Source organism: Streptopelia decaocto (assembly GCF_964273445.1).
Source record: "Streptopelia decaocto genome assembly, chromosome: 13".
NCBI lineage: Eukaryota > Metazoa > Chordata > Aves > Columbiformes > Columbidae > Streptopelia > Streptopelia decaocto.
Window position 1 is genome coordinate 14,765,723 of NC_138668.1, and position 24,298 is coordinate 14,790,020.

At 42.9% G+C, this 24,298-nt stretch overlaps 1 protein-coding gene across 1 annotated transcript in view; it reads left to right on the forward strand.

Moving 5' to 3' along the window:
* LOC309445563 (BOS complex subunit NOMO1) overlaps positions 1-4,925 on the forward strand; it is a 28,607-nt gene extending 23,682 nt beyond the window's left edge. The window contains exons 28-31 of the mRNA XM_082064506.1: positions 1,372-1,473; positions 1,691-1,810; positions 2,701-2,793; positions 3,670-4,925. Coding sequence (XP_081920632.1) covers positions 1,372-1,473; positions 1,691-1,810; positions 2,701-2,793; positions 3,670-3,801 — 447 coding nt within the window. The 3' untranslated portion in view covers positions 3,802-4,925. The remainder of the gene's footprint in view (positions 1-1,371; positions 1,474-1,690; positions 1,811-2,700; positions 2,794-3,669) is intronic.
* The last annotated feature ends 19,373 nt before the right edge of the window (positions 4,926-24,298 follow it).

The window sequence follows — 24,298 nt, forward strand, 5'->3', positions numbered from 1 at the left end:
TCAAAATTCAAAAGACTGCACTTTCATCTAGAAAGAACTTACTAAACACCTGTGATCCTTCTGGCTTAGAGAGCGAATGCTGGAAGTATCTGCAAGAGGTGTTAGTGCGGTAGGAGTTACAGCACCATTTCTCAGTTAAAAGTTTCTCGAAAAGTTACCTGCAAATATAAATACAGCGCCTGGATTTCTTTCAGACTAGTCTGTTATGCATCTCACCTGCCAAGATCTCATTGCTAAGCTGTTGGTTTTTTGGGGAGACATCCAGAGGAATCCAGTGCTCAGAGCAGGTGTGAAGGGAAGATGTCTCGCCTTTCCGAACAGCCCCTGCGTGTGTTTCCCATGTTTCTGGGGAAATTTAGACCCTTGCAGTTCAGCTTAAGCAAATAGGAATTGATGTCAACATTTTATATCTGGAAGTTGTCCAAGCTGGTACCTATTTCATAGGAGGCTGGGTCTTGTGTTGCATGTAATGCACATGTGCTGTTGGTGGGTGCACATCATCACGCTTGCTTTCAAGACACAAGTTTTTGTCTTTGAAAGATGTGCTCAGATTTGATACAGACCCAAGCGAGCGGTTTTGTGACCTCAGTCTGGTCCCTCTGCTTGCGCGGGCTCGATGAAACCGCTGGAGTGCTCTGGTGAGCTGTGGTTGGAGCTGCAGCCATGGCAGTGCTGCGCAGAGTTGGTCAGAATTTAGTTGGGCTGTGTCTGCAAGCAGAGCTGGGTCTTGGTGAGTGTCTGATCCTGAGCTTTACAAAGAATGGTGCGGATGCTCCAAGGCTGTTGCGGAGTGCTCCACAAACCCCATCACTTGGCTTGTGGTGTCCTGTGGCTGATAAATGTCTGTACACACAGGCAGCTGCAGGTAAGGAGGTGCTGCTTCTCCCAGCCTTATTTGCCCACGATAGAACCCTCTTTTAATTGTGCTGCTTTCTGAGCAAGTGCTGTTTGCTGAGGACTTCAGCCCTGCTCTGTAGCTTCAGGTTGTCTGGCTTGTTAAATAAGCGTAGAGAAACTGAATTCAAGCAAAGTCAGGCTGCAAATTCCTGTGAAACTGCAGGGATTATTTAAAACAATTACTTGGTTCTGGTTGCTGCACAGCACAGACTGCCTCTGGTACACTAGACATGTGAAAATATCAGACATCAGTTGTTCCTAAATTGTTTCAAGTTCTGTAAAAAGACTGTTTCTGTGACTTTTCTCATCCCAGATTAGAACAACTCCAGGTGTTCTTTCTTGACAACTTTCTGTTTATAAAACACATGATGAATTTTGAAGTGCTTTTATCCCTTAAGATGGGGGATGTCTGAAATATCTGTTGTGCTGCAGGCTCAGAAATTCCTGGTTTGTGTTTTCTTCTTTCCCGCACAGGTGAAGCTCTACAAAAGTGAAAATCTTGACAACCCAATTCATACAGTCAGCTTAGGCCTATCCCTGTTTTTCCATTTCCCACCACTGCTGCGAGATGGAGAGGTAAGAACATTGCTGAATAATTAGCTTAGGTCGCTTTAATTTATTTTCCCTGAGGACACCGAAGTGTTACTTCTGGTGTGCCTGCGGTGCCGCATTCATGCTGGAGTGACCAGCGTCTCAGAAGATTTGCAGCTTTAAACTGACTGTTGCCTTTAAATCTGATTTTTGCCTCTGACTGCTGCTGATGCTGTAGGCTGAGTGTGTTTTTTACCTGCAGAATTACGTGGTGCTCCTGGATTCTTCATTGTCTAAATCGCAGTACGACTACACCCTGCCTCAAGTTTCGTTCACTGCCATCGGGTACCACAAACACGTCACACTGGTCTTCAGTCCCACGGTAAGTACGAAACATTGAAATGGTCCAGTGTTCACACTGAGAGCAACGTCTGGTAGTGTAGACTCGTGTATTTTGTGGTCTTGGCCAAACTTTCTATGAAGTAAATATGAAGAGGTTGATGAGGGGTGTTAAAGCGACAGTGTGGCCATGTTTCAGGCATCGGCCAGGGCTGTAATAACCTGGTTGTAGGTTATGGGAGGAGTTCAGGAAGGGGCTGCAGTTGTGATGTGAGCCGGGAGGTCACAGTGACTGGGGACTGAAGGAGAAAGACAGGATTGCTGTTGGAATTACTTTAAAGGCTTCTGTGTGTATGACAGGTATCAGCAGGCCAAAAAGAGAGCTGTCGGTGTTGGAGCTGAGGTGGAGGGTGAGCAGGGTGGCTCTCAAATTAACGTCAGGGGAAAACTCCCTCGAGGGAGCAAAGCGGCTTCTTGCACTTCTGAACAGTGTACACAATTCAGTGAAGTGTTCCTTCTGCAACGCCTAAATGATCTGTTTATTTTCTGCATCACTGCATGTTCAGATGCATTGAAAGATTTTGTGCTATTGTGTGGTTGCTGTGACTTTATCATAGAGGTTTGGGCAGCATGTGACAGGTAAATCCGAGCACGCCAGGTTGACCGTACAGCAGAGACTGATCAGCAGAGGATTAGCTTTAAAAACCAGCAAACCCCAGCAGAAAGGTGACAGGTGAATGAATCTGATCAAGGGAGGGGGACTGTGCTGAAGCTGAAGTAAATCCTAGAGCAGCGCACAGAGAAGTCAGATGGAAAGGGCTGACGTGCCGCATGATCCTACTGCTGACGTTGCTTAAAGCTGAGGGGTTTCGTAGGCGAAACGACTGTTTAAAAAGAAATAAGAACAAAATCCATGATCCCCACTGTTTTCAGAGAAAGCTGCCTGAACAAGATATTGCCCAAGGATCCTACATCGCGTTACCACTGACACTGCTTCTCTTGTTGGCTGGTTACAACCACGATAAGGTAAGTCATGGGGTTTTGATTATCCAAGTATTATTGTCCTACCAATGAATACTTTGAAATGCGTGGAGTAAGGGTTTGTTGAGGTGGTTATTCTGACAGAGATGCAGTCAGCAATCACCTTATGTGACACATTTTAAAAAGCCACAATGTGGCCAAGTTTTTGGACAATTACATTCCTTTAAAAAAACTTAGTGTGAAGGTGAATTCCTGTGCTGCTTCTGAATTTTGCTTTCTCGTTTGATGGCTTTGGGGAAAAAAAACACAGCATCATTCAAATTCAGACAACCAGACTCAGTGATAATAGGAATGAAAATAATTGCTTTATTGGCCTCAGGAACAATCAGGAAAAGAATCTTGCAGGTCATTGCACGTCTCTTCAGCTTTACACTCTCCCTAGTGAAAAGCTCTCAAGAGGAATATGACTACCTGCTAAATAACCCCCTCTGTTAACAAGCCACACTCCTCTAGTCTTCTTTGATACGACTGGATTTCTGTTTTGCCGGTAAGAGAAATATCTGTGCAGTTTGATTTCCTCTCGAACGTGGGTAGGACAGCGTAGAACATGGGATTCTTCAGGATTTCCTACACGTGCCTCCACTGAAATAGTCATTTTCTAGACTCAAGACTCAAACTGCTCTTCTTTGTTAGATTGCTGCAGGAAAAAAAGTTACTGACAATCATCTTAGGCTTTGATTATTAGAAATTCCCAGAAGTTTGGTTTGATTCCTTCCCTAGATTTGCTGCCATTTGCTGATACCTTTGGAGATGCGACATTGATGCAACAGATTGTTTGGGGGTGCATTGGTCTGAAGAACGTGATCGTTCAGACCTTACGTGCCATTGTAACCACAAGCTGCTTCTTTTCTTTTTCCCCAGCTTATTCCCTTACTGCTGCAGCTGACAGCTCGTCTGCAAGGAGTGCGTGCTCTCGGACAGACAAATTCTGACACGGGCGGCTCGGAGGATGCAAAGAGACAAACGAAAAAACAGAAGACGAGACGTACGTGAGGTGAAAGAAGCGATGGCACGAAGTGGTGCTGGAGCCTGAGGAAACGAAGCCACTAAAATACGTTATTTGTTGAATTTGGGGACTTTACATTTTCCTTGTTGCTACATGAGCACCATTTGTCACACTGGCTCCATTTTGGTTGTAAATTTTCTATGGAGTCTATAGATTTCCTTGTTGTAAAGTAATGAAATGAATGCCTCTGTTGTCACTGTGAGTGCATCTCCCATACTTGAAGACACTTAATGAGCTTTTTTTCTTCAGTGGAACAGGTCATGCTGTCTTCCTGAATGACTTGTAAAAGCAGTGGTAATAGACTGCTTGACTTCACTTCTGTCTCTAGATTTTGAGGTAATTTTTCCTATTGAAATACCTGTTTTACAGAAGCAGCATGTAGGGATTTCATTAAATCCGTGATGCTTGAAACAAAGTTTTGGGGGTCACACCTGACGGGTGAATTGTATCTTGGGCACTTCCCGTTCAGCAGCTGATTGAAGAGTCTGTCATCTGCACCGCAGTCATTTCAGTTCTTAGCCAGCAATTCCCTTCTCTTTGATTAAAATCAAGTTTTTGCCCGATGCAGACAAATGGTTAATGTCAGGTAAGTTCTGATGATCCTGCTGCAGAAGCAGGGTTTAAATTTCGGTTTCACATGCAGCGTGATCTCTTCAGACCTCCAGGATTCCTCCAGCTGGTTGCACTGTTCTTCCCAAAGCTACTGCCTTGTGGGTGCCACCCAGTTGGCCCGCGTGGCTGTCTCATCTGCTCAGCCCACGTGCAGCTTTTTTGCCAATTGGTGATTGATTTTTTAAAAATTATTATTTCTTTTTCACCTTAAGAACTGTGATATTTTTGAAATCTCCAACGTGCGCAGTCCTATAATGTAGTCTGTAATAAATAACTTTCTTACAGGCTATCTTTTGATTCTCATTTGAAGTAGACAGTTGGACATGCACACTTTAAATGTTAATGGGGCTTTTTATTGACAAAGAGTATAAAGGTTAATAGAGCTTTTGGAAGATGCACGTAAATGCCTACAAAGATTGCAAAGACATTGGTACTGCCAGTAAGTGGCAATGTTTCTCTTTTACAATGCTTGAAATAAAGTCCCTTTACATTCAAATGATTAAGCTTCAAACCCTCCTGTTCTTAGAAATTTGGATGCCAAAGGTTTCATGCTAATTTTTGTTGGTATTTTGCACTAATTTGGGCCTAAATAATTAAAACTTCATTTGGTGATCATTCTAATCTCTCCAAGGGAAAAATCTATCAAGATCACAATAAAAACGAGGAATGTTGAAAAAGCATGTATGTAGAGAGTTTGAGATAAAGCTCCAATAAACTGTCACACTCTCTACATAATGACCTTGAATTTTATATTGCTGTGATGAAATACATGGGAAAAGAACAAAGTGTTGTAAGGCTTATAATATATCGTACATTTTCAATACATCTTTATTTAAAGGTGGTGAATGTTAAGGAAGGTATTGCCACTTTCGAGGAATGTATGAGGAAAAAATGCCCGTGTCCATGTGCCTTGAGGGAGTAGCAGGTATTCTGACCTGTGGGACTTGATGGTGGTTGACCTTAAACATTGGAAATGCTGTTAATAAAAAGAAAAATAAAAAGAAATTGTTAATCCTTGCTAATTTAATGCTTGCTTCTAAGGTTTGCTATTTATTTTGTCCTCTTAAAAGCAAGACTTCAGTACCAGCTCGACTGGCCTTTTCCTATTGAAAATGTCAGTTAAAGCTGCTTGTTGCATTTTAATTAAGTTATGTTAATACAGGGAACAACTAATGTTTAGATGCTGACTCCTGCTAGAAAACTTTCCAGGCTCAGTGTTTACTATTCTTTTTTTGCAGGCACAATAGTGAAAGAATGATTAATTCATTTGCTTGGTGAGCTAAATATGGGCAAACAGCTGAAGTCAGTTGGAAATGAGAGTACGGCCCTCCCGGTAAAGATGGCATTGCACGTCACTTGATTTTTCTATCAACAGCAACAATGAATATTACATATATCTGGCTGGCTCATCAGCGATGCACAGAATTCTATTGTTTAAGAATGAAATGGATCATTAATATTGAATTTTACATTTTCTTAATAGACAGTTCAGCTTAGTTTCTAAAGCATCATCTTTATTTAGATGGCTATCAGATTCTAAGAACAAGTGGTTTTGGTGTGTAAGCAACAATGTTGTTAAATAAAGATACAGAAATTTAAAAAGACAAATGTGCTTGAAGGCAAGAAAACAAATACTTGGAGAAATGTGCATTCTCGGCAAGGGTGGAAAAGCATGGGTTTCCTCATAGTTAATAGTCTTCGTTGCAGTTAGTTTTAAAATCTAAATTTCAGTATTTGCTGAGTTGCACAAGATACCAAGTTGTATGAATCAGATTCTTGGGGCTAAGTGTTAATTTGTTTCCAATTAAGAACATGTAAGAACATGTATTTAATGTAAGACCATGTAAGGGAACAATGGTAAAGTAGTGCGAGGTTGGGTCTGTAAATCTCTTCGGGGCCGAACGGGGTGAAGTGCCCAACACACTGGCCAGCTCAGGGCTGCCCTTCCCACGGAGGATGCGATTTGGGGAGAAATCTAAGGTTATGTTCCTGCTTTCTGTGGCGATGGGCTGAGCGAGGCTCCCCACCTCCTGCCAGAACAGCCGTGATCTATGCCCACTTCTCTAACTCGCCAAAGAAAGAAAAGCAAATTAATTCAGTCGAGGCTGGCAGCAAACGTGCCACCCTCTGATCTGGCAGCTCATTTCCATGCTGTTATCCTTAGATATTTTGCTTTCCATCAGCAAACCCGGCTGCACTGTGAAAATGAGAAGGCAGTGCTGTGGACCTTCAGCGTCACCCCTCGGAGACCGCAGCTTGATCCTGCTGTTCTGTGCGTTCATTTTGTTCTTGAGATACCGAGAGCAGGACTGCAGAACGAGCTGCATTAACGAGCACTGCGCACCCTTCCCAGCCCTGTGCTGAGGAAAAACAGGCAGAGTGCTGGGGCTTTGGAAGGTGAGATGGCTTTGAACATCCTACAAGACATGAAAGGCACCGACTTGTCCAGAAAAGCTGAGGCCGAATATGGAATTGAACACTGAGATCACTGATACCTAATTTTCCTCCTATTCAGTATTCCTCACTTTGCACAGTATCTGTATTTCTATTTTTTCCAGTCTGAAAGTAATTTAAATCGGGCTTCTTGCAAAGGCAGATGCACTGAAACACACGGCGCAGCCAAGGCCTGACAGGCAGCAGGTTTGATCCCAGCCCAGCAGCACTGGCTCAAATCACGCCCGGTGCTGGCTTCACCCTGTGTGTGGTAAGTCGTCTTTTCCTTGCAGAGAGATTGGTGGCTTTAGAAAATCTCTGAAAGCCTCTGAAAATCCAGTAAATCTATTTCTGGTGCATTATCAACTGATGCCAGCACTCCATAATTTTTTTACTTTTACAAGAACACCAGTGAGTTTAGTGTCTGTCATTCAGGCATCTATTTAAACCTGGAACAGGCCCATATGTCCTTGTACGAATGAAGAGCAGCTCTACGCTAATTAGCATTCTCTGAGTCTTCATGGATTATTATTAGCAAGTGCAACTTTTTCCCCTTGAATGTTTTACAGAGCTTTTGTGAGCATTTTACATCAGCCAGCTTGTCCTTTCCATTTTCTATTATACCTTTTGTAATTGCTTTCTGTCTATATTTGATATGTTGTTGCTTTACTCCAGTAACTTCCATTATCACTTCTAACCATTTGCTATTACTGGGATCAACATGATTGAATTATTTACTCTGTTTGGTTTAAATATCACTTTTTTCCTTGTTCTGCCCCCTCCTTTCCCACCATCTTTCTGGGAATATTGGAGTTTAGTGACATGACGCTGTCTGAAGCCTTATTTGTTCCCTTCGTAGCCTAAGACCATGATTACTTTAAGCCCAATGATATATTATCATAAAGCGCTAAACACCCACCAGGCCATTATTGAATTTATCATATCTAAGAGCTCAATAAATAGTGAAAGATAAACCTGGGCTTTACTGCCTCTGGAAGTCTGCAGGTTGATTCCTCCTTTAACTCTCATTTTTGTTGACACTAGAATAATTAAAGCCCCATCATGAAGAACCGAGTTCCCTCACAGACCTCTCATCACACTGAGTCTAGCTACCTTTTTTTTTTTAATTTAGGGTTGTGGCAAACCACCACCAAATTCCCACTCCAAGCCTTCCTATTCTCAGGCACTAAAGAAACTAATAGGGGCTTAAGTAAAACTTATGAAAAGGAACTATTGTGGTCTCCAGGTCTGTGTGCTCCATCCCTGCCCTGGGGCTTGTCATTCTTTGCAGGGGAAGGGAAGGGAAGGGAAGGGAAGGGAAGGGAAGGGAAGGGAAGGGAAGGGAAGGGAAGGGAAGGGAAGGGAAGGGAAGGGAAGGGAAGGGAAGGGAAGGGAAGGGAAGGGAAGGGAAGGGAAGGGAAGGGAAGGGAAGGGAAGGGAAGGGAAGGGAAGGGAAGGGAAGGGAAGACCAACAGTGAGCACTAAGTGACACAAGCTCTGTAAGAGCTGTAGGCCTGTACTAGGGAGGATTCATGTGCTCATACAAAGCCCAGTCCAGCGGTGATATCTCAAGCCATGGTGAGCAGATGTGGAACTGGTCATGTACAATGAAGTCAGGACTCCATAAAGTAAAAAAGTTTTAAAAAAAATGTATTCACATGTTGCTCTTCATGTTTATAGCTATATAAATCTTATCCGTGATTGTGTAATGGTTTGTGTAATGTCACTCATCAGCTGTCTTGTTGATTATTCCTGCTGTCTTACAAAAAAATTTGCGTGCCTGCAGACATTGATGTGTCATTCTAATTTGCCATGCTGAGATATTGCAGATTTGCGTTGTCTTGCAGCTGGTATTATTTCTTTTTGTTCTCCCCTGCTGCAGCCCAAACTCCCTCCGTCGCTCAGCTCTCAGTGTGGCCAGCTTTGCAACCCCTCGGTCCTGCTGCATCCACAGGGACTTGTGGACGCACTCAGCCCTGCCGTCCCCTGCCCATGGTGACACCCCTTAGCGTGCCTGCTGGGATCCGGAACGTAGCACTGAGTTTCCTCAACAGAGAGATGCCTGAACTTCGCCTCTAAAAATTGTCATCTCATTTGCATTTCTCAACGCCAATACAACCAACTCTTGGCACAGTTCTGCATGACCAGGGTGACTATTTCCAGATTAACTTGTAATTCCTGCAGATGGAGGCAGCCATGATCTGAGGGGATCAGGGCCACTTTGCTCAGTGCTGCTCCGGGGCAGAGATAAGAGGGGAGACAGTGGGGAACGGACACTTTGTAAATCCAGACTCATCTCTGGAAAATCACATTTTCTCCAGGCAGCAGCAGCAGGAGCACAACCCATCCTTTCAGCATTCTCTAGAGCTTAGATTTGTGTTTTCACACTTCTCCTTAGTAAATGCTTGCTTGTTTCTCTGTGGCCTAGGTGTGAGAATGGAGTAACTGGTGTTACGGTGGTTCTGCACAGTGAGCACTGACTGAAGGATGGGGAAAAAGACCACAAATTTCACTGTTTATGGTATGGATGCACTTTGTGAAGTCACAATTTTGCTTTCAATGTATTTTGTTTGTTCAGGTGAGCACCACGGTAGAAGATGACCAGACCTAGTTGAAGATGTCCCTGCTTTTGGTAGGGGTTGTTGGACTAGGTGGTCCCTTCCAACCTAAACTATTCTGTGACCAAAAAGAGACCTTGGTGCTTTGGGAAATAACTTTCATTTGTCTGTGTGTAGCTTCCAGCTCTCTGAGCTGGGACTTTGGCTCATGGAGATATGGATCTCAGGCTGAGACCCACCTGTGTGGAGCAGTTCAGGTTTTGCAGAGAAGACAAAACAAATCTTCTCAGAAACAATATTGTTAACAACCATGTGAAATGACAACAGATACCCATAGACCTTGGGGGAGGATAAGATGATTAGTTTCATCAGTACTAAAGCTGGTTTGCATGTACATCACAAAACCCTAAATAAAACCACTAGAGATTTATCACTAAACATGAATATTCAATAAATTTAATGGGTTACTTGTGAATGCAGGCATTTGTCTTTAGTGGCAGCTGAATTAGACACCTAAGTTATCCTCAGTTGCTCACTTGCTCTTTTTTTCTTCCCGTAAGAGAATAAGGGGCTTCTAGGCCATGTAGTGATCGTCACCTTAGCTGGATGCTCTGCTGTCACACACTGACATTCTCCTGCTGCCTTTCTCTGTAACTAGGCTTCTGGAGCACTGAGGGCCAATTTTTAGGGATATTTCAGTACTGAAGAGATGGAATTTCTAAAAGGATTTAGGCAAGCAATGCCTTTATTTCACAGGGTTTTAATAATATTAGAACTTTTGCACCAACCTAATATTACCAGGCCGCAAGCACGATGACTCCCAGCAGACCGAGGCTGTGCCCCAACAAGATGTTTGCTGGGTAGGCCCAGGCTCAGATGTGGACTTGTGTGTCAATACAGCTTCAGGTAGGCTTCTGCTGCATCTTAGGCATCTTCTACAGCAAAAAATGCAAAATATTGAAAAAGCTCAGATTTTCAATAAAGAAAAGATGGGCTACACAACTAGAAGGCTTCCTCTTTGTTAGAGTCTTCAGTCATTTAAATATCAGCTGAATAAGTATGGAGAGGAAGTGGCGGAGAAAGTAAAAGATGAGGCCACAAACATATTTGGTTATTTAGCTTTTATTTTGCATTGTGCTGTGCAACATTTCTCCATCAAACTGATTAGTGAAAAACTCTATCCATAAAGCCCTGTCTGAGCTTATTGCCAGGTCAATGAGCCTACATCCTTTCTGGTCGTGAATGCTGTCTATGATTATTGCTTTCATTAATTTTTATATATGAAATAATACCTCTGCCTTGATCTATATAAACACATAGATATCTGTTCCAAATCAAACTTCCTCTGTCCTATGTGCTGTTGCTGGGAGGGAAGCGGAGAGCACAGCGTCAAATCAAATTAAAAACTGCCATTTCCCAAAAATAACCAATGGTAGTTGGTGCTTGTTATATTATGCGAGACAAACTGGGGCAGGCAAGTTGCACTAATTACGTATGGGGTGATTGGTACCTCTGAAGACAAAACCGTCCCCGGGGAGCTGCTCCCTGCTCGAGGAGCCACATCCCCCATTGCTCAGACTCCTGGTGGCCAAAGCCTTTGGATGTACCTTCGAGAAGAAGACACGGTGCTTCTGAGACCTGAGCAGAAGGGACTGGCAGAAAGCACATATTGCCACTGAAATCCTTAGTTTTGTACCTTCTCCTAAGGGCAGGGGCTTGAACTTCATCGATTTAAGATGGAGCAGAGAGAGTTGGTCTTTTAAAAGATGTGATGATACATCTCTCCTGAGCGTTTGCCAATTTCCTTCCTTTCCTTTCTCCTCACCGGACCCTTTTGTGGGTGTGTTGTATAATATCAGGTTTGTTCTCCTTATTGCAAGAAGAGCAACAGATGTGGTTCTCCATTTTCTTCAGGGTCTTGCAAACCTTGCCTGGGGATATTTATTAGTTTCTGATTTCTTCTCATTTCCTTCTGTTTGAAAGAATAAGATATAACAGTGTGAAGCCATCTGCATATTTGTACTTCTCAGATGAGGATTATTTCATTTGCAAGGAGCTTAATGGAATTCTGAAAATCAGATTTGTTTATCATTGTAGGGAATAGGACAATATTTCTGCTTAAAAATAATTACGAGAACATAGCGCATTTGTGAGACCTTGCCCGGATTGAGAAAAAAAAACCCAATTCATTCTCAAGAGAGCTATTTGTCCTTTTGCCATTTGTAAAACTGACTCTGAAATGATGGCTTTAGTGATTAAAGACTGAAAGAAAGAGGTCTCAGAATAACCAATGGATTCTCCAGCATATGTTAATATATTCTGTTTGGAAAGGTTACTTCCATTTATATTCGAGATGAGAATATGTTGTGACTCTATGGCATGTAATCACATTTTTTCTACAGAAGCTAAGTACTCTGGTTAACACTGGGAATAAGAATCTAAAACAATCGTGATGGATTAAATTAATCAGGAAGTATTCAGTAAAAACACATTTCAAAAGACTGGAAATAAACCGATTCTGTGATAATGATAGACTAATTTTATTCTCTTTTTTTTCGTTCTATTATATCTTATATAGTAAATTTCTTACTATAAATATGAAAACTAAAAAATGGAATGAGAATTTTTAATTTAATAAAAACAGGTTTGTATTTGCCTAAAAAAAACTCTGGAAATTTCATTTTACTGGAGTTTTTTCTTTTTCATTTCATGTTGTAGCAGAAAGAAACCTGAAATTTGAAGGTCTTTCTGCTGGAAAGGAAACCTCTGTATCCAAAAGGCTCCAAGCAGAGCAGCCAGCGCGTTCTGCAGGGCGCCAGGCTCGCGTTTCTGCCTGGTGGGTGACACTGGGTGGGGATGTGACACCCGTGGCCCGCGCTGTGCTCCTTCATCTGCGGCTTTGCCATCGTGAGGAACAAGCAGAAATTTGCTGCCTCATCCTTTACCCTCCTCAGGGGGAATCTATCAGTAAGATAAATTAGGTCTGAGCAGGAAAGAATTTTCCAGATTGCTAAAATGGTTTGGAGCTTGGAAATAGTTTCCTTCTTCTTCCAGGCTAGGACATAAATATGGCTTTCCTCAGTTTTTCCCTGAAATATTTTCCACTCCTTTACACCCAGTCCCACCTTTGACACCTGAAGACTCATTTGGAGCGCAGGAAATCATTCAGATTCAGGTCACTCCTCCCTGCCAGACTGGGTGAAGGGGATCTCAACATCTCAAGAAGGAGACACGGCAATCTGGGCTGCAAACTGGCTGCTGCAGTGTTAAACTCAGCACAGGAAAGCCTGAATGGTTAAATAAAGCAGGGACAGCAACTTCACAGCACCCTCGTTAAAAAGCTACTAGCACCAAAGGAAATAGTTTTGGGGAGCTCAGATGCCCCCACCACATGCTGCAGCCAGGTGGCTGTGGGCTCCCCACAGCTGCCAACAATACCTTGTTCTGCAGCTGCAGACAACAACCCTGTGCAGGATTTGGAGTTAGGGTATGATTAGCAAAACCCAAACCTCCGGCTAATCCAGCCTGTTGGAGCCATGAGAATGTTTACACCAGGGAAAGGGATAAATAGGGAGATAGATTTATCACAGCTCAGAACGTGTGGAGTACCGGAGGGGCTATTAGAGCATGGGTGCACACAGCCTCCCCAGAACAGTGACACTGTGGTGTCATTAGGACTGTCTCACTGCTGGTGTCAGCCTGGCAAAGCGGGACAGGGCCTCTCTGCTCTGTGGGATTTTTGTTGCAGCATCACTAGGCTCATGTAAACCCCTTAAAACAGAAAGATCCCATACGGCATGTGCACTTTCCCCACTGCAGAGTAAACAGGAGCCCCAATTCACATGCCCCAGTGAACACCTCCTGGGTTGGGCAGCAGCAGAAATGCAAAGAGGAGCAACATAACTTCCCTGCCTCAGAAAGGTTTCCCTGATTATTGATAAATATCTCAGAGGACCATCATTGTAGCCTTGTCTTTGTAAATATCTCAGGGGACCATCACTGTAGCCTTGTCTTTGTAAATAACCCGGCTCCCACAGCTCTGCGGCTCAGGTTTGTGCTGGCGGCAGCTCCGCTGGGCTGGTCACCCTCGGGCAGCTCCCCGGGCGGGCACGGCCCCGGGAACGCCCTGCTCCTTAGTGAGAGCAGCTGGGGCTGTGGGCTGCTAGAAAAGGCCCAGCCCACAGAGGTAAAGCGCAAGTTTACGGTTGGCTTGGGAGGTAGGAAGTCTGTGGGGGAGGGACTGATGTAATTTGGGAGCTACAAGATGGCTGGGCCCTGCAGCTGTGAGGGGACCTTGCTATGACCAAAAATCTCCACAGAAACAGGAGCTGAGAAGTTTCTCCTGCCGTGGCAAAAGGTATTACTTCAACCTCCAGAAACCTGAAGCTATAAAATGAAGAAACCTTACAGCCAAAGGACTTAAGTCTTATGAGGTGTGGGGTTTTCTATCTGGATGTCCTGAAGAAAGGCTTGACCCTGGAAGGCTGCAGTGCAAGCGGAGTCTGCAGAGGAGACGGGCCCTTCTGCACCATGAGGTGAGTTGTCCCACCAGTGTCTGTCACTTCTGGGGACAGCAGAGTATTTCTTCATTTCTGTATTTCAGTATGGACAGCAGAGTGCCTCAATATTTCTGTGTAGTAATGTAGTAATAACAGAAGAGTTGGCTTCCAGTTCCTGTGATGTTGTTGGCTGCTTTCTCCTGTGTGTAGTGAATTTCTCCCTCAACGAATGAGGTTTAGCACTTTGTGCAAAAGATGACTAGAGCAGCAGTTGTGTGTGTCTGATGTGGCCCGTTCCAGGAGTTTGCTGTGTGTGTGTGGAGGTGAGTTGGAAAACAAGAGTCTGTAGCGAGCTCCTAGCTGTGTGAGGCCGTAAACCTGCGCCTTGCGAGCGCTGCTCTGAGCCTTCTCCTGCTCAGAGCTCTTCAGGCGCAGGTTTGCGCTGTGCTGCAATTGCTGTAAATGAGCGATACTCTGCTGAATGCTGCTTCTTTTGACTGGGGATCTAATTATTACTGAAATGAAGATGCGCTTGCAAGCAAGTGCTTGACCCGGCAGACTGTTTCGGAGTTAACTTTGAAAAATCACTTTTCTTCCCCAGTATTTTTTGTTTTCGTATTCGTGTTCTTTTTTTGAGTCTTGCTGTTCCTGGGAGCAATGAGGAATAGATTGTGTTCATTATTATTGCCGAATGGTGGGCAGAAGATCAAAACGATCCCATTTCACACCTTCCTGACTCACCATGTGGCAATGACATATGCCCTCCAGCACCAAGTGGGTCTCAATTAGTGCTCAGCCATATTGCTATTCCCAAAACTTTGTATGTTTTCTTCAGTATGTGTAACCTGGTACTCCCTAGACCTTTGTAAGTAATTGATATTCACAATTCCTATGCAGTAAGTTGAGGATTTATACTGACATCTCTCAGAAGTCCTGCCTTTTACCTCCTGCCTGTTGTTTTGTTATCAAAGCAGAAGAGTTGTTTGATAGGCACAGCAATAATGCACACCTCAGACCAGAAAACTAGGGCGGCTTGATAATATAGTGGAATTCTAGTAGGATATAATTATGGATGAATTCCAGGCAGCACACAAGCCTTAAAATGTAACTTTTAAAAGGGGAGAAAGAAAGTTGGTGTTTCATCTTGACCCACTGTGATGTGAAAGAAGGATCCTCTCCTGTGCGCCACTGTGATCTGGAGCAGCTGTTGTCTCTTGTTGCTGTTCGCAATCCTTGTGTGCGTGTGTTCTCTCTCAGGGCTGCGATATGAGATGATGTGGCTGCAAGCCAAGCAGTATCTGTGGTGCTGAGTGCTTTTGAGAAAGGAGAGCAAAGCCTTGCTGATACAATGAGAACTGGAGTATCAAAACACATCTGATCTTTCTTGGAGCAGTAGGAAGAACTGTACAATATTTGAGTGTGACTGTGCTGGAGCACAGATTGATGCTGTACGGGCTTTAGATGATTAGGTGTTACTGTGAGTGGAGGAGAAAGCTGAAGAGCTGTAGGTAAGTGTAGTGAGCTGTGGTGAAGAGCCAAAGAATGGAAGAATTGGAGGCAAAACAATAACCTGCGTCTTGGTATTCCTGCTTAAAGTACCACCCGCAGCAGTAATGTCTCTGCAGATAACACTGAAAAAGTATGATGTACAGATGTGATTACCTGGTATGTCACCCATGAAACAGTCTTCACAGGATAGTGAGTCAAAGATTTTTCAGAAAAGTTACCATAAAGAGATCAAACCTGAGAAAAGTGATTTCTACTCCTTAGTTTGCTCATCAGATCTGAACACGATAAACATTAAATGACGGCAACTCAGCATAAAGTCAATTATCTGTGTGTAGGAAATTGAAATTAGACACATTCTGCAGTCTGGAAAATCATCCTAATAGAGAATGCAGTTTATTTCCTACTGAAGAGTGGTGTGTCTCTTGGGTATGGCATCAGTTCAGGAGCAGCATTGACCTGACAGGCATGGGATACCATTCACTCTCCCCTCCCTAATTCTGCTGCGGAGCTTTTACAGGAGTGAGGCAGCAAGATTTCACCCTTCAGAATGTTGATTGAAAGCTCTGAGCCTTTAGAGGATGATGACTGTGGTTTGTAATTCTTGTGAAAACTGTCAAAATTTCTCCTACTTATGCGCTTTTAGATTGAGGCAAATAGTGTAACCAAAAATAGTGCACAGTTACTGGAATGCATACTTTTTAATAGTGGAGCCAGACAAATATAGCACTCAGAAGTGGAGTCAGGGGCATTAAAAGCAAGTAGAGTTAAGTCTCCTGGAAATGAGCTCCAAACCTTACTTGAATTCTGAAAATTCATCCAAATAGTGGTTTCCTTTTCTTCTAGAATTGAAGTAAGGAGTTGGTGGTGATGGCTTGAAAGAAAGGGAGGCAGGTTCGTTTAGAGTTTAGGATAGGGACACAGATTTTGACAATGTCTTTGCTTTTACGTCTGTTCTTCCATATAACCTGCACTGGCACCTTCACTTCTCTGGACACCCAGGGCCCTGTATGGGTGCAGCTGCTCCTCATAAGGACACCTGGAGCTGTTAATAGCAGCCAACACCCCTGCAAATGGGGATTCTGTATTCATCCCTCAGCATGGCTGTGGGCGCACAAGATGGCGGCTGCATTACCTCAGGGCTGGAGCAGGTGGGATGGCTGAGCTGAGGCACCAGTGATCCCTGTGGCCCGGTACTGAGGGCACATTCTGTCTGAGAGTGGGGGAGGCATTTTTTCTTTCTGCCCTAGATCCAGCCCACAAAGCGAGGCTTGTAGGCAGGTGTTGTATCTCTTACTAGACCAACAGGTGCAGCTGGAAGAACCAGCAAGCTTTAGGGGATGTTTTTTCCTTCAGGAAAGCATCTTTTCCTCAGGTTTCTACCTTCTCCACAGTGTGGGGACAGCTGTTCCCCACAAAATGTCGAGGAGGTGCCTGTGGCTGTCCCTGAGATGTGCCTTCCAACCCTTTGTACAGTGTACATAACAGTTAAAGCATTTTTGGTCACCTCCACAAGTTTTGCAGTTAGGGCTATTGTGTGATATTTTGCTTATCCTGTTCTTAAACTTTTGCTTTTAATGCAGGGAATATTCAAGTTGTTTGGGGATGCCTGCATACCCTGACATTTATTCTGTAGCATCCAGCGTGACCTGACAGACTGCAGATTCTTAACTCATGTATCACTTTGCTCTCACGGAGTTCACTGGAGCTATTTAGGTAAGAAATGCTTGCAAGGATGTGTGTATTCAAGATCAGGGCCTTATTTCATGGATCTTTGTCTAAGATGGGCTGTCCTGCTTGCTGCAAGTCTGTGGTGTTTCTTTCCTTCTTTTTGTTTTAAAAATGTTGACAGAGGAGAAACACCTGCACTTGGAAAGAATCCCTGCAATGGCTTAGCAAGGGTGCTGCACCAAATGTGCTCTGTGTATCCTTGTCTTGGGTTTCAGATGAGAACTCCCATGTAAACAGCCTGGGTGGGAGCTGGAAAAGATAGCATTTTGTATTGTGGCATCTTCTTGTCTGAGAAGGCAGTAGGAAAGCACAGTCGAACAGGGAGGTCCTGACTGGTATATCCTAAGATGTGGTTATGTGTAGAACTGAGTGTGGCTTATATCTAATGCCCGGCTGTGGTTTATTCTGGCCCTCTTGCAGGTGGGCTGTACCAGCGTAGTCTAGTCCCAGACAAGGTTGCCATGCTTTCTCACCAAATCTATTCATTACTGAGCAAAACCCTGGAACAAATATTTGATCATCCTCCCTGCTGTAGGGAGAAAGTTCCTTTAGCGAGCTGAATCTATGAAACTTATGTCTGAAAGATTTCCTACGCTGTTAGTTCAAAGGGTGCTTGAAAAAGGTAGAGTCTCCTCTGCTGTGGAACTGCTTGAGGAGAAAGAGTGTTACTTAAACTCGAAGTACTTTATGTAAATCTATTTTACTATTGCACATTAAGGAAGCAGTTAACCTTAAATCGTCCTTGTTCTTGAAGAACTACTTGTTAAGCTTTCTGACTTGTGGGTTCTTCCAAGTTTTAAGCATGTATTTACAAAATCTGTTCTCAAGAGGAACACAAGCAGCCTGCCAGTCATTCCTGGCTGACAGGAACCTGTCAGTAAATGACACTTTGAGGGAGGTGGGGAGAAAAGCAGACATGTAGTGCAGCCGTTCTCCTTGCAGCAGCCCTGCCAGCCGGCGGTGGCTGTTGAGCAGGGGAAGGCTTTGGCAGGCAGCAGCGTGAGCTGGGCTTGTTGAAAAATAGGCTGAAGTAGCAGCAGCTGGCAGCTTGAAGAGTCTCTGACAGCATGATGATAACCTGCCTAGCGCTGTCATCCTCTGAGCTCGGCAGGACCACCACAAATCCTGGTGACCTAGGGAGGATATGGAAAGGTTGTGGGCTTTTTATTTTTTTTCTGCTTTACCAAGGAATGATTATTCTCTTGCAGCATGAAGGATTGTTGTAGCATTTGCAGAAATAAAGCCAGAGCATCTTGACTGGCTGCTAAGGATGAGCTAAATGTTACAGTTTAATTTTCAGTGGAAAAAATGAAATAATCAGCTTGAGCAGTGTGTTTCTTTCAGAAGTTTTACTGCTACAGCAAATACCTATTCCTTTAAAGGGAAGGAGTTAAGTTACCCCTCTTTTGTTTAACATGTGAATTTGGCAGTGTGCTGGCAGTGTGTTTCGGTTTGGTTGAGGGAGTAGATGGTTTGCATTGTAACTGGGAGAAGATCAGATGAAATCATAGATGGGAACTGGGTGATTCCTGGCTACAGAAGCAGGCTATATTCCCAAGTGATCTGGAGCAGTGAAGATACAGGGGCAGCAGGGACAACTGTTCCCATCTGACAGGTCAGATCATTCTGCAGCCAACCAAGTGTTACTGCAGGGTCCCTAACTGCTATTTAAATGAATATCTGCACTTCACAGATGTGAAGAAGCCAGTGTTTTAGCCTGGGTTGAAGGCCTTTTAGCCTGTCTCTGGTAGTGTTTGGCCAGCATTTTGGAGAGTAGCATTATTGACGGCCCAAATGAATTTTTCCCTGCGGCCAGACTGAAGCTACATAGGCCCCATTTGTCCCTTCTGGAAAGGATGTGTGCCAAAATGACTGCTACTACAGTGGTCATTGAGAGGTGAAGATGCCAGACAAGCTTATTTCAGCATTTGGTCTGCAGATAGGACACAAATTTGAATTTAGATCTTGAAGAAAGAATTAAGCCTGACTCTTTCTGCTGAGTGGAAGGGGTGCACCAAGGACATTTCTGTACGCATACACAGAACTGATCGTTTTCTGGGACTAATCCCAACTACAGGATATTGTCCTGCAAATAGTTAAAGATGGATGCATATGGCAGAGCTCCTGTGTCTGGAGGAGCTTGCCCATCTGCCCTAGGTATGGGTCTGAATCAAAAAGCTGGAGTGAAGGTCATCCTCTTGGGAATGATGGGCAGCTCTTAAATTCTGGAACCAAGCCTTGTATTTCAGTTTAGTCCAATGCTTTGCTCCGACAACTATTATTTCTTGTTAGCAGCTACCTAAAAGTGCTCTGGAAGCTGTCTTATAGGAATGTAATAGAGTAAAATACAGTCTGAGTATTTATACAGTGCCAAGTATTAATTAATATGAAATATACCAGCAATCAACTGAACCCTCTGCAAGGAATTTTATTAATATGTTTAATCCTTAGTAATGACATTATAATTACTTGGGTACATGTTTTCCTAGCACATGAAACACTTCCAGGTTTATTCCTAAGGCTTAGCTTATCTCTGTTGTAAAGGAAGCAATGGAGCCCAAGCTCTAGTTTCTCAGCAGAGGCTCCCAGCACTTCATTTGGAAGGAGCTGCTGTGACAGCTGGAGCACAGAGCCCATCGCCAGGGGGGCATTTGGAGCCAGGGAGGGAGGCCAGAGCTGCCCAGGTGAAGCTGAGCCCTGTTTGGAGGTGTGCATCTGACTCTTTGGAGCCTTTGAAAATCCCATCTGATGGATCTGTTACAAATTGTCTTCGGCCAGGTTCGGTGTTCTGGTGACATGCTTGATTAAAATTTGCATGATGGAGTGAATGAGTTCTTAGCTACCTGATGAAAATTATGATTATATCTAAGGCTATAGTGACGGTACAAGTACGCATCTGAGCTACACGTTTGAGATACTGTGGTATATGAGCCAGTCTGACATTGAATGATGTTTTCAAATGACACAACTCCTTTTCCAGCCCCCCTCTGCAGTCCTTAGGCAGACGGATGGAAAGCTTCACTGAGTGCTTTATTGGCCAACTGGCATTCTCTGAATGGTGGCTGATAGTGTGATGACCTTCCAGTGATAAGAGCTGCAAGGAAGGTAATTTACACTTGCAAGGACAAGGACAAAATATACAAATCATATTAGAGATAAAGAAATCCTCAGGCATATGACAGTGTGTTTGTTGTACGTAATATTATCACAAGATGCTGTAGTTAGTTTATCTTACAGTCTAATACATAGACTAGACAGCTTAAAAAACAATTCCAACTCAGAAGAGCTTGTAGGAATTAATTTTGCCATGTGCTTTGTTCTTTTATTGAATGGAAATAGCAGTAAGGGCTGAAGCATAAATAGTGAACACACTCTGCAGTCTGTTGGCAGCAGGTGCTTTTCTCATGTTGTTTTTTTGAGATATTTGGTTTTTGTTGATGCACAAGCAGCATGGGATTGGGGACAAGGTACAGGCTTGCTGCTGTGGAGCTGGAATCTTGGCCGACATGAGCTGGAGGGGCACCGATATTTTACACGTGCTCACAACTTTGCATGTACATTGGTTTGTGTCCTGTTAAATCAATTTATATTCGTATTGATTTTTGTAGTGGCTTTGAATTACCATACCCTTGACAGAAAAAACATTTTATTAATCAAGTCTTCTCTAAGCGACTTTGGTAGTGTGCTGCTGGCTTGGATGTGTGCTGAAAGTAAACTGCAAGGCTCAATCACATACTTTTATTCTAAATTTCAAAGAGTTACAAGCAATAAGGGATGACTTTGAAAGTGTTCAGCTTTACAAATGCATGTGTAGTCACTGCAATGAATGTTAAGAGTTAGAGTACTAGGAGAATAATGCTTTAATTCTGGAATAGTGTCTTGTTAGTCTAAGGAATGAATAGGAATGGAGAAAAGAAATGAGAAAATGAGTTTGGTTCTTGAAGCAATGTTTTATTAATTGGAGGATAAAAACCAAACCCTGCATAGCTGCAAAGTTTGTCAGTGTAGGCAAACAATTAATTTTCATCCTACCAAATGTGTTTTGATTTCCAGTAATTATAGGAAAACCAGAAATGTTTCTTCTAGGAGCTGTTCTTTCCCATTACTGTGTAAGTTGAGAATATTTACTAATGGCTGAATATAATGAATATTATTTTCACTGTCTCAATTTTTTTTTTAAAATGGAGCTTGCTGAAGGCACTTCAAATCCATCCCAATTACTGTATCACAGTTATTGTAAAACTTGTAATTAGACATGAAGCTTTTCTTGCTCTGCACTAAAAAGCTTGCTTTGCTAATATTGTGTGATTTCCCCAGTCATCTTGTGTGAGAAATGTTTATTGCCACAAATACTGTAAAGCATGTGGCAGAAAGAGTTGAATTCCATTGTGCAGGGGGCTGCCAGCAAAGCATGGATTGAATGCACGTGTTGACTGATGTGCAAAGTGTTGGTCTTTGTCATCTCCAGCGGTGACAGATAAGCATTGTGCTGAGGAATTTAGTTACACCAGCTACGTGTTAATAGTGGTAGTGAGGCTGGAACCAAGTGTTGCATGTTCCCTGGCAGTGGCAGGTCTGGTCTCTGTCACCTCTTGCGGTGACAGCCCAACAGGACCTTGCTGCAGCTCTCCTGGGATGGTGCAGTCTGAGCTCCCACCACTACCTGGGGGTAGTTTCCTGGCCTTGATGGAGCACGTGGGGTCCCATTTGAACCGCCACGTGTTGTGTCAGCAGCACAGTCAATGTTCTGGATACAGCTGCGATGTTGGGACCTGCTGGGGTTGAGATGTTGCTGAAGAATGAGACCTTGATCTCCTTTGGGGATCAACGAGACAACTGTATTGCGGGGAGCTTGAGAAAATGTCACTTCAAGCTTCACTGTGCAAACGTAACGCCTCATGATTTAAAGTTCATATTTTATCTTATAAACAGCAAAACTTGGTGGGTGCTTGGGCAGCAGGCTCTGCAGTAAGCTGAGTGTTCCCGACAACTTGGGTTCAACTCAAATGGAATAGGGAATAAAAAGTGTCTCCATATTACTGAGGATTATTAGAGATGTGCTATGTATGAACAGCCGTGAAGAATTAGTAATGGTAAAATGATAGGTAAATCAAATATACTGTTTCAGCAAAGTTGACTTTAGGGGAAAATAAAACCCTGAAGGCATATCAATGGAAAATATTAAGGGTGTAAGGCAGTGGATAGTAATTTAAATAAAATTAGCCTAATAACCTAAAATACTTAAAATAATAAACATCTCTAGCCACAAGAGGCTCATTTTACTTAATTCAGAAATATTAAGCAGTCTGTATAATCATACTTGAACACATGATGAAGAATGCGTGTGGAAATGAGAGTACTACATTTGCTAAATCTACTGAATTACAGGCTCGGAAGTGTACATCAATACCTACTACCTCCTTTTCTTCATTAAACACTGCAGCCTTTTGCTGTCTTCAGCTGGAAATCGTATTGACCACGAAACAGAGTAAGACACTTGCTGTGTGCCAGTAATAAAAGCAAAAGGTGTAAGGTGATGGGTGTTGGTGGTGATTGGGGTACACCAGAGCTCTACTGTTCCCCCTTGGTCTGACTAGTGACCAAATTCCACCTGCTGCCTCTGGGTGGTATAAAAGGAAATGAAACAAAAACATGTCGAGTGTCTCTGGACATGGGATTACATGACAAGAAAGCTTTGGTGGCTTGTAATTCCCCTTATCTTTTTAGTTAACTTGCCATGGAGAGGAAGTCAGATAGTTAGTATGGGTAGTATTCTGTAAATGGTAGGCCAGCTTTACTGAAAAATGTTGGTATGTGGTGATATCCAAGTTGTTTCTGTGCACAAGACTGATACAGAAAGGTTGCCCAGGCTACACTGAAATCAGGAGCGATGCTTTTACTAATGCAGTAGGGCTGGGTGTTTTCTCACTGCTAGCGATTAGTTATCTTAATAACAAATTATTATTTATCAATGTATGTGTGCAATAATAGCAGTAATACAGTTTTAATAGCAATATAATAAAATTAATGTGGAAATTAAAATATAATTTAACAATTATTAATATTATTTGTTAATTAGTGAGATGTTACGGTTGTATTGGATATGTCAGATGCAGTGTGACATCACCCCCACCACCAAGTCTGAGCACTTCACTGAGGAATTAGAGTCCCAAACCGCTATATGGACATGGGCTATTAACAGGTTTAACAGGAAACCTACCAAATAATCAGATTGCTTCCTAAGCAGCATGCCTTTATTGACTGCCAGCAATGATCTGATTCTTCAATAAATAATAAGCCAATCAATTTGGGATAGTTTTATTGTGTTAATGTGTCTCAAACAGTTATGAGTTACCCTAGCAGAAGTTTCTGTCTTAAAATGGGAGCTGTGAATGTAGAAGGAGGACTGTTAAGAAAAGTAATTAACATTATTGAAAATAGAATTGGTTCCTGTGAGGTGGGAGTGCTGATTGAACACATGAGCTCCACTTCAATTTTGTTGTGCAGTGTGTTGGTTGTGTGGTGGTGGTGTTTGGGCTTTTTTTTTTTTTAATAACATCACAGACAAATTGTGATAAAGAAGAAAAAAAATCACTGGAGCAGAGATTTTTTGGTTTGTTTATGTTTTATTTCTAGCAGCTTAGGAAGGATGCAGAGTGGGTTCTATGTGGAAAGGCTGTTCTGCAGCACACTTACAAAGTTCTGAAAGAAAAAAGCCTCTGCAGTGGTGTTAAAATTAAATGTCCGCTTGATGGTAGTCGTTTCAGAAGCTGCATGTTTTAAATTTAGACTAACAGTTTAGCTTTGACACCTGAACTTTATTATTAAATTTGCCTTTTTCCAGCTGACAATAGAATTTTTAACATTAAATGAAGACATATTTAAGAAGAATGTGTTTCTAAGCCTTATGTACCTTTTGGAACCCTGGAAAGTATGGATGTACTTTGTCCTTGGTATGTATGTGCAGACAGTATAAAATGTATATACTAGATGCTTGTGTTTATACATGAACTACTGCAGCTGTGAGTTGTTCATAAGTCTTTGCTTGCAATCTATGTGACCTTTACCTTGTTTTTTCTAAGCCTTTTTTTTTTCTTTTTCTTGTGGAGGGGGAGCAATGGCATGATCTTTCTATTGTTTTCCTA